General features: G+C 43.8%; 1 protein-coding gene across 13 annotated transcripts in view; it reads left to right on the forward strand.

Moving 5' to 3' along the window:
- LOC139542363 (basement membrane-specific heparan sulfate proteoglycan core protein-like) overlaps nucleotides 1–19330 on the forward strand; it is a 161402-nt gene that overhangs the window by 97686 nt on the left and 44386 nt on the right. For 9 of the 13 annotated variants that reach the window (XM_071347685.1, XM_071347689.1, XM_071347692.1 and 6 more), the window contains 17 exons: nucleotides 681–751; nucleotides 897–964; nucleotides 1158–1298; nucleotides 1586–1777; nucleotides 5009–5092; nucleotides 5505–5597; nucleotides 5777–5866; nucleotides 6011–6241; nucleotides 6446–6559; nucleotides 6813–6940; nucleotides 7195–7281; nucleotides 7517–7575; nucleotides 7784–7951; nucleotides 8990–9100; nucleotides 9331–9431; nucleotides 15263–15443; nucleotides 18911–18970. In XM_071347685.1, coding sequence (XP_071203786.1) covers nucleotides 681–751; nucleotides 897–964; nucleotides 1158–1298; nucleotides 1586–1777; nucleotides 5009–5092; nucleotides 5505–5597; nucleotides 5777–5866; nucleotides 6011–6241; nucleotides 6446–6559; nucleotides 6813–6940; nucleotides 7195–7281; nucleotides 7517–7575; nucleotides 7784–7951; nucleotides 8990–9100; nucleotides 9331–9431; nucleotides 15263–15443; nucleotides 18911–18970 — 1979 coding nt within the window. The remainder of the gene's footprint in view (nucleotides 1–680; nucleotides 752–896; nucleotides 965–1157; nucleotides 1299–1585; nucleotides 1778–5008; nucleotides 5093–5504; nucleotides 5598–5776; nucleotides 5867–6010; nucleotides 6242–6445; nucleotides 6560–6812; nucleotides 6941–7194; nucleotides 7282–7516; nucleotides 7576–7783; nucleotides 7952–8989; nucleotides 9101–9330; nucleotides 9432–15262; nucleotides 15444–18910; nucleotides 18971–19330) is intronic. The other 4 variants (XM_071347694.1, XM_071347697.1, XM_071347686.1 and 1 more) reach the window with 3 other exon arrangements.

Consider the following 19330-nt stretch of genomic DNA (forward strand, 5'->3'; position numbering starts at 1 on the left):
TCTCAGTGTTATATCCTGTGATATGATGCCTCTTTCTACACTTAGACTTCAATTCTCCTGTTCATTCTCTCTGCTCTGCTGTCTTTATCAAGGTTTACTTTGGTGACACATTATTTTAAAATGGAAAATGAACTTTAATGCAACCTTTCTCAGTTCATCTTCTAGCAACCTATGAGAAGAGAGATGGTTTCAACATTTGACCCATGTTGAGAGTTGTAGCATTGGCTGTGCTTTGTCTATCTCCAACATCGGCAATACATACACATCTTTTAGCCTCTTTTTGCATCTGGGAAACTCAAAAGTCAGGGGATTTACAAGTGGTGTATCAAAGCTGTATGTGCCACTATGTGATTGTGAGTGGTGTTTAAAAATAAACCCCTCATAATGCAGGGGACCTGGGGAATGCCTAGTGCATGGACAATGGAAATCCACAATTAATAAATTGTTGCTGTTGGCTAATAATGTAGCGTGTATACATCATGCATAGTATTTCACTAGCAGTGTATTTTAATGTGTCTACTCTGGGCCAAGAGTGTGCTGCGAGGACAAGCCTCATCACGTATCTATCTCTTTACACAGCTCGCCCAGTTTCCTGCCCCCATTGTTCCTTCCCTGTGTGTATCCTCTTTGACTGGAAATGTTTGTTTTAAAGTGTAAATGTTGGCTGTTCTCCATTTCAGATGTGCTGCTAGGTACACAGGCAACCCCCAGCTTGGACAAAAGTGTATTGTTGGCAACAATGATCTCAATGGTAGGTATAGATTATTCAATTAAATATAACTCGATCCCCTCAGGGGCAGTGTTAACCGTGCTAACAGATTGCAGCTGTGTACATTATAGTATTTTCTGGAATGAAGGCACACTGAGTGAAAAGCTCAGCTATGGCATGTTTACAGGTAACTGCTACGACTGTGATAAGAGAGGAAGTGAAGGATGCAATGGAAATGGTGTGTGTCGCTGCAAGGTAAGCAAACCAAGGCTTCTCTATGTTTTTCATAAAACCGCCAGCCGCATTGACACCCTCCTATATCCTTATCCACTTGTTATCTCTCTAGGTTTGTCCCATATAAATATAATTACTTGAATGGCATTCCCATTCAAGTCTATGTTCTATTTATGTGTAGGTTCACCTCTCACATTATATCATTGTGTTCCAGATGAACGTTGAGGGCCCTGCTTGCTCCAACTGTAAGCAGGGAACCTTCCACCTCAGCACAGACAACAAAGATGGCTGCCTGTCCTGCTTCTGCATGGGAGTCACTCAGCAGTGCTCCAGCTCCTCCCACTACAGAGACCAGGTACCCAGGCAACAAGAACAAGGAAATGACTTCCTGAAAATAATATATGAGTAAATATATGAAGAGAGCACTTTGAGAGTAGCCTGGCGCTGGTCTCATATTTGTTTGAGTTAGACGTGACAACTGCCAATTAAGGAATAGGCAAGTCAACACACAAACATATACTTACAGCTTTCCTGAAAGCGCTGCAATTGCAATTGCCAATAAAGTTCTACTGAACTGAATAAACGGTATTCCTGTCTCTCTGAGTGTGATTGGTTGATCATCCCTTTATGTGTGTCCTGCAGGTGTCATCCGTCTTTGCCCCAGGCAACTTCCAGGGCTTTGCTTTGGTCAACCGTCAGCGCACCAACCGTATCTCCACCGGATTCACCGTGGAGGTGTCCACTGACGGCACCCAGCTCTCCTACAGCAACTTTGACTACCTGGGCCAGGAGCCCCACTATTGGCAGCTGCCCGGGGCTTTCCAAGGGGATAAGGTGAGTCCCAGATGAGGATCTGTCCACTGTGGCCATCAGAGACGATACAAACGCTGTCTCAACGTTTACTCCCACTCTCTCGCTATATGGTGCGAAGTGGCTTCTTCTCATTCTGAATCCTCTAGCATTCCTGCTCCTAACAGTGCTTAAATGCTCTCTCAATTTCTGCCTGAATGTCTGTGCTGGTCTTTGTTGTGAAAGGGTTTGCTAAATGAGTTATCGTATAAAACACTAAGTTTGAGGGCCAATCTCATAGTGGGAAATTGTCGAGACATAGTTTGGTTGTATGCTCCATGAATTTACCATGTATTACAGGGGGTAGAACCTCATCAGAAAGCATTGGCCATAGCAGTCTCTGAGATAGAAGTCAGTACTGTACTGTTTGTTGATGCATCTACTTTTAGAAAGCATCACATGGATGCATTTCATTATTTGTCTTGAGAAGATGTTGGTTCTTTATGCATCATTCAAGTGTAATTTAGTTTTTTTTACTCTTGGTTTGCCTGTCCACTCTATAGAAGGAAGCTTTCCTTGCTCGTATGAGACGAGCGCACCAGGTAAACCAGAGCGGTGCTTGTCGTGTGTTGATGATTGTGGATTGACCAGTCATACAGTATCAAATCAAATTGTATTAGTCGCATGCGCTGAATACAACAGGTATTCACCTTACAGTGACATGCTTACTTACCAGCCCCTCACCAACGACGAAGTTTAAACATAAAAATCAAAATTCAACTTATTGTGAAGAATTGATGACTAAAATGTTTGCCTGTAATTCAAACAAAGGATTGGTGTGATTTGTCATTTGATCGTACTGATTGATTTGTGTTTAGATAAATGTTTCATACATACCCTTATTTTCTTGAGTGTAGGTTTGTGTGTTTGAGATGCATGGATTTCCTGCATTTCCAATGGTCTCAAATTGTTCCTAGTTTTAGCTCCATTGCAGCAGCAATCAACATACAGTAATTGCTCTATTTACACACATTTCTGTAATATTAGTAATATTTCAGGTTCACATGCCATAGTAGGTTAGACTCTACACATATTGGTTACTTAGACGTCACTCTGTTTAATGAACCATTCACGTGGTGGATGACTCAGATGTATTGTACTGAAGTGAATGAGTCAGAAGGAGTTTTGCACAGGTTCAACTTTGATAGCCATAAACAGTAGTTAAGTCTTCCATTAGTTCTAAAGTCTTCCGCTGGCTCCTACATGGGAAATTAGAAAGTGATCACGGGAGCCTTGCTTTATTCACAACACTAGAGAGACTCCGCCTGGACAGAGGAGCAACAGAGCAAGGATGCGTCCGTTTGGGACATAATGAAGTCTTCGAAGGGTAATGGCACCTCCAGGTCCAAAAGAGCTAGCCAGGTATTCCTACTGTAGCCTAGCCACCCACTGCTATGTCCATACAACACATCTAATGACAACAATACAACCCAACCATCTCCCTCACACAGTATGACCCCCCCTTCCCCTGATATGGATTGCCTTTTGGGATGTCAATTGCCATGACATCCTTGAAAGATAATCCCACCACCCTTAGACAGTATGTGATTGGATATTTACTGTAGCATGGAAGACATCAGCATGAAAGCAACTGAAGCATGTTGACAGTACATTTACCAGATGCATGTCGTAAAAAGGCACGTGTGTGTATTACAAACAGACCTGAATGGGATTGTGAGGCGCTCTGGAATTTGAAGAGAAGAGAGCCATGTTGTGTCTAATAGCAGACGTGTTTGGATGATTTGGATGTTTTGCGTCAAGATTTCCCTGTTTTAGGATTGTAGAAACTAGAAAGTTGAATGGCCCCAGTGAGTGAAGTTGTGTACACACCACAGGGTTGTAGACCTGGTTAAGAGCATGACACAGCATGTCTCCCTACCAACACCCCCAGACCCCAGTGCTTGGTGTGTCTCTTACCTTGCATGGTGGGCGGTCTCCTTTGGGGAAACCCTCATGAGCCCCCCCACCACCCTCCCCATCCTCTCCCCCAGGAACAAGTGAAGAAGCTGGATGATGAGATCTGGGCAATCCTCTCCAACTTTCCAGCCGGCTCTCCTCCCTTCCCTCCCTCCTCTTCCTCTGAGAGGAAGGTCCCCAGCGCCTCGTATCGGGCGGGGTCTCGTACCCCCCTGAGGCCCCCCTCTCCCCCTTCCTCCCTCTCTGGTATCTCCTCCCTGGTACGGCCTACTAGTCCTCAGCCAGCCTCCCCAGGTCACTCTCCTCGACAGCAGGTACATCTAAAATAACCCCTCTGAGAAACACTCAAGCCTTAAACTTTTAAGCTCATCCATAGTTGTTATTGTGGTTGTTACTGACTGGTTTACTCTCTTTTTGGGCCTGGTCCTGTTGACAGACTCAACAGCGGGGGACCAAGAACATAGTGGGTCCTCCTAGTGCTCCCAGTGGCCCCGGGCCTGCAGGGGCCTCCAGCCAGGTAGACATGATGACAGGCTGGCTGACGGACGGACGGACGGACGGACGGACAGACTGACTGACTGACTGATTGGCTGGCTGAATGACGGACAGACAGACAACCAGACTGACTGACTGCATGTCCCTGCTCTTGACAAACACAGGCAGAGGAAACTGCCTCCCTCCATGTGATAACATACAGTGTACTGTAGCCAGGAAGGTTAATCAACAACCGATCAGGTTGATCATAAAGTCATCTATTCACGAATCATGAGAGTGAATATTTCACAGGGTTATCCTGTACAGTTTTCATTAGTATTGTCAAAGTGTTCACCGCCTGGGTCTTTTTCAAAAGAACAAGAAAGAGAAGATAGGGCTGAAAAGGGCAGTATGTGCATAAATTCCATGACTAAGCAGGGTGGCATTTTCCTCTTTAAAGCACAGTACACAATTACTGTTAAAGTCGTACTCTGTAGTTCTTCACTTAAAGAGTAGCACTGGATTTGTAATCTATAATTATACTGTACAAGGGTCTAAACATATACACCTGTCGCACAGTCACATTTACAAGCTGTGATTTTCACATTATACACACTGGAAGCTGTTGTTTTAGTTGCCCGTTAACGCATGGTGTGAGTGTCACTTTGTCACCAAGTAGTAGTTAACTAGTAGAGGACCAAAATGTAAACCCTTTCTCTGCTCTCCTCTCTACTGTGCTTGCGATGCCTCTCTCTCTCTCTCTCCTTGCGTATCTTTTGAGCTCTGTCTCTGGCTTGCTCTCATGCTCTCCTTCCTCTGCCCCAGTACGCTTTGGTCTACCAAGGTTTCAGCTTGCACCCGGATGACACGCTCTACTGGCAGCTCCCAGAGCAGTTCATAGGGGATAAGGTAACAGTACGAGCCAATGCCCAGCCCTACCGCACCCTGAGTGGGTGTTTAGCCTTTGGTTAACCGTTTGGCCACAGAACCACCCCACCATTCTTCCACCTGAACTATCAGAGATTTGGAAGGGATATGAAGGGAGGGGCGGCACCACCAGACAACCCTGTGTAGTTTACAGCACTTGTTTATTGATTCATAATCACTGTTTAACTAAGACACTTCTCCAAGTGGTGGGAGGTCAAGCATGACTCAGTTTTTATTGGAGAAGATGAATGTCTTAAAGAAATGGAATACATCATGTGTTCTATGATCGCTTCACGTTTTTTGCTCTTACAGAAAGACACATTTCTAATAGTTGAGACCTAAGGTCCCAAACATGTACTAAGGTCCCAAACATTTATCTCCACCTCTACAATAGGTGAACTCGTATGGTGGGAAGCTGAAGTATACCATCTCCTTTGTAGCCGGCCAGAGAGGAACAGCCATTGAAGACACTGATGTTCAGATTATTGTCAGTATGCACCAAAGATAACATTGCGTTCAATCTCATTTACTGTTGTTGCATCCATTCCATAGCACACTCAGGACCCCACAAGTTATGAACGTCATTCTCTTCCATGTACTGCTGTCGCATCAATTCGTTGTACACTCACCTGCCATGGGGGTTGCCCTTGTCATTGTTGCACACAGGGAAATGACATCACCCTGGTGGCTCGCCAGCTGTGGCAGAGGGGAAAGGGGACAAGAGAGTCACGCCAGTTTGAGCTCGTCTTCAGAGAGGTCAGTGTTCTACAGTAGCTGTGATCTTTATAGTCCCCAAATGGCGATTTGATTGCTACCTTTACCATCCGTTCCTCATTGACACAGGTCACACTAGCATCCTGGTGATACAATAGTATTAACTCCCATCTCCCTCCCCTGTAGGAGAACTGGCGTCGCCCAGACGGTATGCCTGCCACTAGGGAGCACCTGATGATGGTGCTGGCTGACCTGGATGACATCCTGGTGCGGGCCTCCTACTACACAGAGATGAGGTCCTCCAGCATCTCCGAGGTCAGCATGGAGGTGGCCGTGCCCAACTACAGCGGCCTGGCTCAGGCTCTGGAGGTGGAGCAGTGCCGCTGCCCGCCCGCCTACCAGGGACTCTCCTGTCAGGTAAGAGGAGCTCTCTCTCTCTCTGCCACAAGTGGCAATGTTGACTAATTAACCTCAAGCTTACACTCAGCAGACTTCTTTTTTTTGCTTCCTGGAGAAAGCATGCTCGAAGGAGGACCAGGCTCTGTGTCCGGGAAACCCGCCCTTAGAGTGTCAAGCCCACGGTGTGATGTGTGATGACAGTTGTAACTCTCTCTCTACCAGGACTGTGCCCCTGGCTACACTCGTACCGGAGGTGGCCTGTACCTGGGCCACTGTGAGCTGTGTGAGTGCAACGGGCACTCTGACTCCTGCCACCCCGAGACTGGCATCTGCACGGTATGCAGCCCAGAGAATCTCTTTAAGGCAGTTGTTTTGATTCATTTCTCATTTAGTTTATTTAACCTTCATTTATCCAGGTTAATCTCGTTAAGTTAAAACCAGGAATGCTAACGTAGGATCAGTTTAGCCTCTGAGATCACAATGAATCCTAGATTCACCACCCACATGGCCTCAGGTCCAAAATAGCAGTAGATTTGAAATAAGTACATTGAATAACAAGTGAGTGTTTGTCGTCTTCCCGCTTCTCCAGATCTGTCTGCACAACACCCAGGGAGAGCTGTGTGAGCAGTGTGCCCCAGGTTTCTATGGTGATCCCACCGCTGGAACCCCAGAGGACTGCCAGCCCTGTGCCTGCCCTCACACCGACCCTGACAACCAGTGAGTAGTAGGCCGCTAACAGGATTAGAACACAGAACACAGTCTCAGTCTGATGGGAAAAAAAGGGGTCGTAGCTTTGCTTCTGTAACAACTATAAACAGTATCAAAATGGTCCTCCATTGGAACAAAATGTAGTTCTCAGTCATTCATATCTGTCTTTTAAACTTTGCCCTACATCCCAACTTGGAACAGATCCCACTGGGTTAGTTATTACTGGAGTTTACTGTACTTGCTTATCTGTGTGTGTTTGCCAGGTTCTCCCCCACCTGTGAGAGCCTTGGTAACGGTGGTTATCAGTGTACTGCTTGCCAGCCTGGATACACTGGCCAGTACTGTGAGCGGTAAGCTGACACAACTCTCTCTTTAACTCTCTATTCTAGCCTGGTCCCAGATCTGTTTGTTCTGTCTTGTCAGTGTCCTGTGGTCATTGTAATGCCAATGGCTATACAACACAAACTGAGCTAGTACCAGGCTACTCTATTCAGACTGGCTTTTCAGTGTCCTTTGGCATTCTACCACTGTCTTGTCTGTTGTCATGTTGACTCTATATGAATGTCTTTCTTCTATCCCCTACAGCTGTGCAACTGGATACGTTGGAAATCCACAAGACAGGATTAAGTGTCGTCCATTCAATAGTAAGGGAATACAAGGAATCTACACAGAGATGTGTGTAAAGTAGACCCAAAACTTCCAGTAAACTTGGACACATGTTGTATTGAGTGAACCAACTGAAAAGGAACTCAAAATCAATCTACTTTTTCTTCCTACCAGACTGTAACCACCAAGAGTGTCTCTGTGATTGATCCTTGTGCCCTAACCTTTGACCCTTAACCTCTGACCCAGCAGCGGCAGCCTCCCTGGTGGTGAAAGTGTACCCTGAGAGGGTTTTGGTGGCCCAGGGCAGCCCAGTGACCCTGCGGTGCCAAGTGACCGGCCCTCCACCCCACTACTACTACTGGTCCAGGGAGGACGGACGCCCCGTGACCAACAGCGCCGTCAGACAAAGACAAGGTATAGTATACTGGACAGACCAATTCTGGGTAATAGGGAGTATGATGTGGCCTACTATAAGAGCCCCACTCAACATTACTGTTGTTGTATATAGCGGCACAGTATACACTCCTCACTAAAGACCAATATTGGTGAATATAGATACAATCGTCCCTGCGCCTCTGTTAGAAGGTGTAGTAATGACCAGTAGGAGACAGATGTACAGAACACACTTTTTTTGCACACACTTAAGATGCACACACACCAATGTAGCAAGATGTGACTAGTAGAAGTGGTTGTGTGGTCATAAATGCACTACACAGTAGTGAATGTCCAGAGAGGGAAGTGTCCATGGGGTGAGGCCCAGCGGTCAGTCTTCTGTGGGTTGCTACAGCCAGGCGGTTGGTCAACTTGTTATTCACTCCTGGAGTTGCAGAGAAAGACTGAGGTACAGATGGTAGTGGGGGTCTGTTCTGTTACCCCACCAGATAGGGCCTGTGATTGACTGACCCTGTCAGGTGACTGAGTTCCCTGGCAACTTGGTGTGAAGTGGGGGGAGAGTGACCTAAGAACAATAGAAAGTCCATCCACCATGTACCTCTAGTCTTCTCCTTTCAAGTGGCATTCCAGTCTCCTTTTCACCTCATTTAACACCTGATTTACTTAACAAAAGGCACATCTCAGTAGGTGGTCCAGGTAAGTCACGACTTGGCACATGTGTAAGGGGGGGGGGGGGCTTTCCTCTTTTGTTCTCTATTGCTCCTCTATTGTTCCTCAAGCAAGGGGGGAGGTGATGACGTCACAGATTCCCAGCAGAACAACTCCTTGAAGTTTTCAGTTTTGTAAAAATATATATTTTTGCTCAAAACATATTTTTGTACCCTGTAGTGTGTGTACTTTACTGTATTTATACTTTGGATAGCGCTTTTCAACAGTAAAAGATCCAAAATTGCTGGATGCGACTCATGGGAAACTGTAAGGGTTTTCTACGCTATTGAAGTACTAGTCCATTCCCCTTGGTAATTTAATCTCATTCCATATTCCTACCTATTCTCTCAGGAGAGGAGCTGCATATCCCCAGTGTTCAGCCCAGTGACACAGGCGTGTATGTCTGTACCTGCAGAGACCAACGCAACACCAACAGGAGCCACGCTGAGATCGTCGTCACAAGTATGCATTTCTAATTGTTAAATCATTCAACGTTTAACTGCGTTCATTAAAATATAGCATTTTGAATATTTTTGTGATTCTTTTTCACTGATCTTACAGACAGTTGTTGAATAGTTAAAACGGACTTGAACAAAATATGGTTGAAGTTGAGACAGTAAAAAAATTCAAGAAATTGTAACTTGGGACTTTTGAGTGTTTACTGAATGGTTTCTGTGCATGTCTTTCTCCAGCTGTCTCATCCAAACCCATTCAAGTGACCATCGAGGAGCCCAAAGCACGGAGTGTCACAGTTGGAACAACAGTCAGCTTCATCTGCACAGCCAAGAGCCAGGTAAGACTAGCTACCGACATGGAGACATTAATACAATCAATTCGGCTTATTTTAATATATCTTTGATGGTTGGCATTGTGCTTAAATGATTTGCCCATCAAAGAAAATGGTAGAGAACCTTTAAAACCTTATCCTAAAGCCACCACAATTGTGACCCACCACCTGGATTTTGTCCTATGTAGCACAATTTGAAATTGTGTTTTTTACAGTGGATAAAAGTAGAGACTCAAAGCTACATAATGGTATATCATACACTGCAGTTGAGGAACAATGGGAAAGTAAATCTGCTTTGAAAGTTGATAAACTTGTAACCCCACTTTTGAGAAAATGGCCCTTGAATTGTTTGGTACACATACTGGAGAACATACTGAATGTTTTTCTACACCCATTCAGCATCATTCTCTTAAGCCTTAGCCCACTCATCTCTTTAATGATAGACCCATTTCAAGACTAAAAGTGGTAAAACTAGTAGCCTACAATAAGGAAAACCTCCAGATAAAAAATACTTTGTCTAGTCCTTTGGCCTATATCCTAATCTGACTTTGGTGCATTTCATGTTGTTCTTCACATTACCATCTCTGTTAAACACACACTATATCAAGTTTATTTGTCACATGCACAGGATACAGAAGGTGTAAACTGTACAGTGAAATGGTTATTTGCAATATCAAAAAACGAAAGTGTCCAGATAAAAATATTGAATGATTATTAGATGACGCTTACCCGACACACTTGTCTAAATTGATGGGTCGTGTGAAAGAAATGCTATAACCACCCCTCAGCTACATCTAGCTAAGTGGATGGTCGCTATTGTTTAGACATGTACGCATGTTCATAAAATACAATAGATGGCCGTAATCACCCTCAGACAGACACATCTGGCTAATTTGATGGGTCATGTAATAATCCGTCTGAGGTGGAGTCTTTTGTTTAGACATGTAGTTAGCTAGCTAGTTTAACAATGAACTGGCATAATCTCAACTCATACTACTACCAATACAAACATTTTCATAGCTGTAGTTTGAATCTGCAGGTACCTAAAGCTAACCAGCTAGGTTCAGTGTTAACTAGTTAACATTAGGCTATAACTAGCAATGCATTTTTGATTCTTATAATATTACTACACAGATCATGCACGTAAAGTTAGCTAGCGAGCCAACAACCTAACGTTCGCTAGCTAGCGAACAGTACATTTTAACTTGCAATGAAAACGACTTTCTGACAAAATTAGAAACAAAATAATATCTGAAAATGTAGCTAGACTCTTACCTGTATACATGCAGGAACACTTCACGGCTCCGTTTTGTTTGTAGCTACATCTTGTTTGGCGAATGTTGTGTCAAGTCACTCCGGTTCACACTGACTGTGGCGTGTGCAGAAAGTAGCCCATCACAACTTTTTCAACTGATCTGTCGATAGCACCTGCTAAATTCAGGGCATCAATGTTGTTAAGAAAAGTAGCAAAACGTTTGTAGTTCTCGGTGGCTAACGTTATATCTTTCAAAAACGCAGCGGTAGAAAGGACTATCAACACATACTGTGCAGCTCATGTTATAGACAGAAGCCTGCTAGATGGCAGACCAATCCAAACTCATCTCCCGGCATGTCCAGCCCATCCATTATCTCAGCCAGTCATAGCTAGCAGGAAGGTTCTTATCTTTTTCTGTGGCTTAACCAACTAGGGTCGTAATTTAACAATTTTATTCGTATTTAAAGATGGAATCCAAGTTTGTTATTAAGGCACATGAAAGTTCATGTTCCAGGAGGCAATTATTCCAAAAAGACGTTAAATTGTCTCTCCTGTGAAGTAGTGATGTTGCGAAATACCACCTAGCTTCCTGAAACAGGTTATAATTGACAACACCTTTGTTTACCATATACCTTATTATTAAACTATTTTTATTTTATTTCACCTTTATTTAACCAGGTAGGCCAGTTGAGAACAAGTTCTCATTTACAACTGCGACCTGGCCAAGATAAAGCAAAGCAGTGCGACAAAAACAACACAGAGTTACACATAAACAAACGTACAGTCAATAACACAATAGAAAAATGTATGTACAGTGTGTGCAAATGTAGAAGAGTAGGGAGGTAAGGCAATAAATAGGCCATAGAGGCTAAATAATTACAATTTTGCATTAACACTGGAGTGATAGATGTGCAGATGAGGATGTGCAAGTAGAGACACTGGGGTGCAAAAGAGCAAGATAAATATATCTGCTGGAGCGCATGCTACGGGTGGGTGTTGCTATGGTGACCAGTGAGCTGAGATAAGGCAGGGCTTTACCTAGCAAAGACTTATAGATGACCTAGAGCCAGTGGGTCTGGCGATGAATATGTAGTGAGGGCCAGCCAACGAGAGCATACAGGTCGCAGTGGTGGGTAGTATATGGGGCTTTGGTGACAAAACAGATGGCATTGTGATAGACTGCATCTAGTTTGCTGAGTAGTGCTGGAGACTATTTTGTAAATGACATCGCCGAAGTCAAGGATCGTTAGGATAGTCAGTTTTACAAGGGTATGTTTTTCAGCGTGAGTAAAGGAGGCTTTACTGTGAAATAGGATGCCGATTATAGATTTAATTTTGGATTGGAGATGCTTATTGTGAGTCTGGAAGGAGAGTTTACAGTCTAACCAGACACCTAGGTATTTGTAGTTGTCCACATATTCTAAGTCAGAACCGTCCAGAGTACATTTACGTCATTTAGCAGACGCTCTTATCCAGAGCGACTTACAAATTGGAAAGTTCATACATATTCATCCTGGTCCCCCCGTGGGGAATGAACCCACAACCCTGGCGTTGCAAGCGCCATGCTCTACCAACTGAGCCACACGGGACCACGCCCGGTAGTGATGCTAGCCGGGCGGGCGGGTGCAGGCAGCAATTGGTTGAATTGCTGCCTGCATTGAATTGCTGCCTTCAACAGCAATTGGTTGAAGAGCATGCATTTAGTCACGGAATGAGTGTTGTATGGCATTGAAGCTCGTTTGGAGAAGTAGTTGGTGAACCAGGCGAGGCAGTCATTTGAGAAGCCAAGGCTATTGAGTCTGCCGATAAGAATGCGGTGATTGACAGAGTCGAAAGCCTTGGCCAGGTCGATGCTGACGGCTGCACAGTACTGTCTTTTATCGATGGTGGTTATGATATCGTTTAGGACCTTGAGCATAGCTTAGGTGCACCCATGACCAGCTCGGAAACCAGATTGCATAGTGGAGAAGGTACGGTGGGATTCGAAATGGTCGGTGATCTGTTTGTTAACTTGGCTTTCAAAGATTTTGAAAAGGCAGGGCAGAGGATAGGCAGGGCAGGATGGATATAGGTCTATAACAGTTTAGGTCTAGAGTGTCTCCCCCTTTGAAGAGGGGAATGACCGCGACAGCTTTCCAATCTTTGGGGATCTCAGACGATACGAAAGAGAGTTTGAACAGGCTAGTAATAGGGGTTGCAACAATTTCGGCGGATAATTTTAGAAAGTGAGGTTCCCGGTTGATTTGGGTAGGGGTAGCCAGGTGGAAAGCATGGCCAGCAGTATATATTTTTTTATTGAAATGATCAATTATCGTAGATTTCCCAGACGTGCTCAATGGGATTGAGATCCGGACTCTTCGCTGGCCATGGCAGAACACTGACATTCCTGTCTTGCAGGAAATCACGCACAGAACGAGCAGTATGGCTGGTGGCAATGTGATGCTGGAGGGTCATGTCAGGATGAGCCTGCAGGAAGGGTACCACATGAGGGAGGAGGATGTCTTCCCTGTAACGCACAGCGTTGAGATTGCCTGCAATGACAACAAGCTCAGTCCGATGATGCTGTGACACACTGTCCCAGATCATGACGGACCCTCCACCTCCAAATCGATCCCGCTCCAGACTACAGGCCTCGGTGTAACACTCATTCCTTCGACGATAAACGCAAATCCGACCATCACCCCTGATGAGACAAAACCGCGACTCGTCAGTGAAGAGCACTTTTTGCCAGTCCTGTCTGGTCCAGCGACGGTGGGTTTGTGCCCATAGGTGACGTTCTTGCTGGTGATGTCTGGTGAGGACCTGAGGACCTACAAGCCCTCAGTCCAGTGTCTCTCAGCCTATTGCGGACAGTCTGAGCACTGATGGAGGGATTGTGCGTTCCTGGTGTAACTCGGGCAGTTGTTGTTGCTATCCTGTACCTGTCCCGCAGGTGTGATGTTCAGATGTACCGATCCTGTGCAGGTGTTGTTACACGTGGTCTGCCACTGCGAGGACGATCAGCTGTCCATCCTGTCTCCCTGTAACGCTGTCTTAGGCGTCTCACAGTACGGACATTGCAATTTATTGCCCTGGCCACATCTGCAGTCCCCATGCCTCCTTGCAGCATGCCTAAGTCACGTTCACGCAGATGAGCAGGGACCCTGGGCATCTTTCTTTTGGTGTTTTTCAGAGTCAGTAGAAAAGGCCTCTTTAGTGTCCTAAGTTTTCATAACTGTGACCTTAATTGCCTACCGTCTGTAAGCTGTTAGTGTCTTAATGACCGTTCCACAGGTGCATATTCATTAATTGTTTATGGTTCATTGAACAAGCATGGGAAACAGTGTTTAAGCCCTTTACAATGAAGATCTGTGAAGTCATTTGGGTTTTTACGAATTATCTTTGAAAGACGGGGTCCTGAAAAAGGGACGTTTCTTTTTGTGCTGAGTTTATATCCACAGTAAAAAGAGTCCTATATCGACATAACCTGAAAGGTCGCTCAGCAAGGAAGAAGCCACTGCTCCAAAACCGTCATAAAAAAGGCAGACCACGGTTTGCAACTGCACAAAGGGACAAAGATCGTACTTTTTGGAGAAATGTCCTTTGGTCTGATGAAACAAAAACAGAACTGTTTGGCCATAATGGCCATCATTATGTTTGGAGGGAAAAGGGGGAGGCTTGCAAGCCGAAGAACACCATCTCAACCGTGAAGCACGGGGGTGGCAGCATCATGTTGTGGGGGTGCTTTGCTGCAGGAGGGACTGGTGCACTTCACAAAATAGATGGCATCATTAGGTAGGAAAAATATGTGGATATATTGAAGCAACATCTCAAGACATCAGTCAGGGAGTTAAAGCTTTGTCGCAAATGGGTCTTCCAAATGGACAATGACCCCAAGCATCCTTCCAAAGTTGTGGCGAAATGGCTTAAGGACAACAAAGTCAAGGTATTGGAGTGGCCATCACAAAGCCTTGACCTCAATCCTATAGAAAATGTCTGGGCAGAACTGAAAAAGTGTGTGCGAGCAAGGAGGCCTACAAACCTGACTCAGTTACACCAGCTCTGTCAGGAGGAATGGGCAAAATATTCACCCAATTTATTGTGGGAAGCTTATGGAAGGCTACCCGAAACATTTGACCCAAGTTAAACTATTTAAAGGCAATGGTACCAAATACTAATTGAGTGTATGTAAACTTCTGACCCACTGGGAATGTGATGAAAGAAGTAAAAGCTGAAATGAATCATTCTCTCTACTATTTTTCTGACATTTCACATTCTTAAAATAAAGTGGTGATCCTAACTGACCAAAGACAGGGAATTCTAACTAGGATTAAATGTCAGGAATTGTAAAAAAAAAAAAAAAAAAAAAACTGAGAATAAATGTATTTGGCAACAGTGTATGTAAACTTCCGACTTCAACTGTATATACGAAGAAAACAATATATACACGGGACAGGACGGGACAAGACAAACACCGACTGCTACGCCATCTTGGTTAGACACATTAAGCACAATTGTCACCCTCTTACTGGCCACCCTGTTGCATTTCTTTCTCTCTTACTTGTGTTTACTTCACATCTTGTACCCATCTGTCCCCTCCCAGTCTCCAGCCTACACCCTGGTGTGGACTCGGCGGGGTAACGGCAAGCTGCCCAACAGAGCCATGGACTTCAACGGCATCCTGACCATCCAGAACGTCCAGACTGAGGACGCTGGCATCTACGTGTGTACAGGCTCCAACATGTTTGCCATGGACGAGGGCACTGCCGTACTCTACGTGCCAGGTTCGTGATCCCAGACAGGCTCCATCATGCTGTTAGCCATCAGCCTCTATACCACCACGCTACAAGCTCTATTTCTTTTGAGTTCCTCCCCTTAGCCCTCCTTGAATGGTGCATGACCCGCCTTCCTTTTGCTTTGCCTCTGTCTCCCTTATATCATGCACTGTGTTGAATGTGTTTATCTGTCTGCAGCTCCCTGTCACTCCCGCTCCCAGCCCCCCACTTCCTAAACTCAGATAACCTCTCACTTTAAACCCTTCCAATCGCTCTCTATGCTACCTGTCTCTGTCTTTCTAATAATGGCCCGACCTTCTTACTATGTGTACAATCTTTACTGGTGTTAGGTTCTAAAAACTCACGGACAATTAGTAAAGCTTAAACTAAGTTGAATCAATCAAAGGGTCAGACAGCTGAACAGAGAAAAAACATGTTCCCACCAGCACAAGTATATATACCCCAATTTGGGTGAAGTCCCCTCCTTCCCTATAAACATTACATTTGTATTGTTAGTCATAAAGTTAAGTGATGTGGGTAATAAACTGTTCCTTCTCCCTGAATGTGACCTGACCTCACAGCTCTCCACCCGTATCAGTGACCTCAACCTCCTACAGATAACCATTAATGTCAGGTGTAGAAACCAGACTGTGGCCATTTCTCCTTTCCCTAGGATACCTGATGATTAACAATATTTCAAGTTTAGAAGTCAGAACCCATCACTGGTCCATGAGCAATATACCGCTTGTGGATATACTAATGATAAAATAATCAAAAGGTCCATCAGTTTAAGATACAATATGTGTGTGGTTTGTCTAAGACATCATAGCACACAGTAGACCTCAATGCTACCAAAGTCCAAAGATATTGCCCACTCAAGAGTTTCAAGTAGTTTTAGTTACTATGAACTGTAGTCTTACCACCCCCAATGGATATACCAAAGAAGGTTGTCTTGTCCAGTGGCATATTTGATTCATTTTCAAGTTGCTTCTTGATTTAATACTCAGTGATGACTTATCAATCCTTTGGTCTCTGTTGCCATCGGTGACATCTTCTTTCTGATCTTTAGCTGTTGCTGTCTTCACTGTGGGTTCGGTGGTGGTGGTTTGGTAACTTTTTAGCCACTTGTACACTAGTTTGTGCCACTTCAATTTTCTTACTAGCAGGGTGTTGGTTATTCGGTGTCTTTCCTGAACTCTGCAACCCTGGCTGGGAAGGTGGTGGTTTCTCCTTGAGCTGTAGTGGTTGATGAGGTATATGGATGACAAGATGGGTGCTTAGTGACTCTGACTGGGACTGACATTCAAAGAGGACTTCAGTCAATCACCCCGGTGACATACAGTACTGTATAGAAGCCCCATCACGATCCCAATCTCAAGCCTCCCTCGAGTGTGACGTGATGATCATACAGGGACAGAACAACCACACACTGTATACAAATCTGATCCTTTGTTACCTTCCTGATTGTTTTGATGAATGTTAATGTGGAAAATGGTGCTATCAACCTTGCAGCAGGTAAAGAACCTGTGGTTGAACTTTAGGTTAGTAGTATATCTATCTATCGCTGCTTTCATTATCTGTTATATGGATCTGTTTATTAAGAGGGTCCAAGGCATTGCATTGTCAATAGTAAGTAAGGCTTCTTGTTTTGCATCATACTATCCAGTATGTGTAAATTTGGCTCCAAGAAAATGTGTTCAAGATTTGACTTTTGAGAGATTATTGAGACTAGTTTGATTTCAATGCTGTCACAAATCAACTTACTCGCTTGCGTATGTCACACTTGTTGCCTTTAATTTGTGTTGCGGTTTAACATTTTATTCAACATTTATAAATCAGGGGCACAGTAAAAAAAATGATAATAGATTTTTTTTATACCAATATGTTATCCAAGCATAGTATATTTTGACTGTACAATCAAATTTGAGAAATGTTACATAAACAGCAAGATACATAGATAGGGAAAGATGATTGGTTAGTACTTGATTTTACGCTGTATTCATGCATTTACTTGCATGATAAAACACAGTTTACATTTATTTTGACAACAGATAAAAAGTTTGTACAAATGGTTTGTCAGTGCATTCATTTTTTTATGTTTCAAATGTGTCTTGTCAAAAACATAAATTAATAAAAAAAGATATATATATTTACACAGTATCTTACTATGAGAAAAATAGATAGATTCGGTGGCTGAAATATGCCAATTCAAATCTTGCTGGTGTGCCGATAGACAGAATCTGTCAGGATAACCAAAGGTGCCGTTTCAAAGATATTTTACTGTACAGTAAACTATGTACTGATGTAAATGTATTTGTAATACCTAACGGATACTGATGTAATATACAAATATCACAATGTGTTTTTTTAAATCTTAACTGTGAAAATGTTTGTGAAAAATATCAAGTTGATTAAAGTAATGATAATAGACTGAAGATATGACACTGGGTCATGCAGAGTGAGACTTCAATGGATCAGAAGATATTACCACCCTCAGTGTACAAGGCACCAGATATGACTTATTGTATGACTACTAACATGCATGTTTCGTAAATGTGGCTCTCTACTATCTGTATGCTTGTTGTCTTGTGTTCTGCCATACCTTATTGTTGTGTTCTTGTCCCATGTGTTTGTGAAGTATACCTGTACCTAGTTGATTTTGAATCTCTCTGAGTAGACATATTCACTGTTACACCAGCAAATGACCATAGTTCATAGCAGCAATATGTTTTATATAGCATAGAGGAAGACACATTTCGGTTGAATGCATTCAGTTGTGCAACTGACTAGGTATCCCCCTTTCCCCTTTCCTGTATGTAATATGAATGCAATAACACAATCTCCAAGGTGATATGGTTTATATCCTACCTAACATTCACAGAACCTCAGAAATCTCTCAGAAAGCATACAATTACTCACCTAAATTCATTGAAAGGTAAGTGTGTGTTGATTGTGAATACATACAACTATGAATGCAATAGCACCATCTCTGATCTTCATGAAAAAGCTACCTTACTCCTTGGTCTGTATGTGTAGTACTGGCTGAATCAGATTTGTTTTTGCATGTGTCTAAATGGACAATCCTTAAATTCCAATTTTTCTTTGAAGAAAGGGGCAAGTGTCCTCAATACCTAGTTGTTCCTCATTCAGTTATCAATCTGAATTGGAGAACCTGTTTGAATACTTAAAATGCATGATGGGGATTTGGTGCCTATTGCATTCAAGTTCTGTTATGTTCCTTGCCGATCATTCTACTGTTGTATTGTTGTGTCTTGTGCTTTTTGGAAAATCACTGGCACAAGAAATACCAGGCAGTACTTGGATGGACCACAGTATTCTGGGGAATAATTTGGCCACAGGCTCAGTGGGAGGAGCATTGGATGATGATTCCAATGCCAGTGTTCCACCGTTGACCTGGAGACTCACCTGTCAGTTTGCCTGTCCTGTCCCTTCCTCCTCCCTCCCCCCATTTCCAGAGGCCTCACAGACTCAGACGTTTTACACGACCTATGAAATGTTGGAAGGACATGGAAAGCGTAAGTGGGCATGGCCACACCTCTCCACCTCCACCCCACCTCACCTCTGGAGGGCTTCTCACTCTCTCGGTCACGCATGCATTCATCTACCGCCGTCCTCAGCATGGAAATGGTGGTCTGGTAATGCCCATGTACAATCAACCACAGGGATTACATACAGTTTACACTTCACATGAGGTTATACGGTTACATGGTTATACAGTTAACTGGACTATCATAGAGAAGCATGCATCTTCAAAGGTCTTCATTGAAATGCCGAAATGCAACTCGAAGCTTAGCCTTTGAACAGACAATATTCCTGATAACATATATCTTTACATATATATTATCTTTATGATAACATACGTTGATAATACTCTT

This window comes from Salvelinus alpinus, chromosome 17, assembly GCF_045679555.1.
Source record: "Salvelinus alpinus chromosome 17, SLU_Salpinus.1, whole genome shotgun sequence".
NCBI classification, from domain to species: domain Eukaryota; kingdom Metazoa; phylum Chordata; class Actinopteri; order Salmoniformes; family Salmonidae; genus Salvelinus; species Salvelinus alpinus.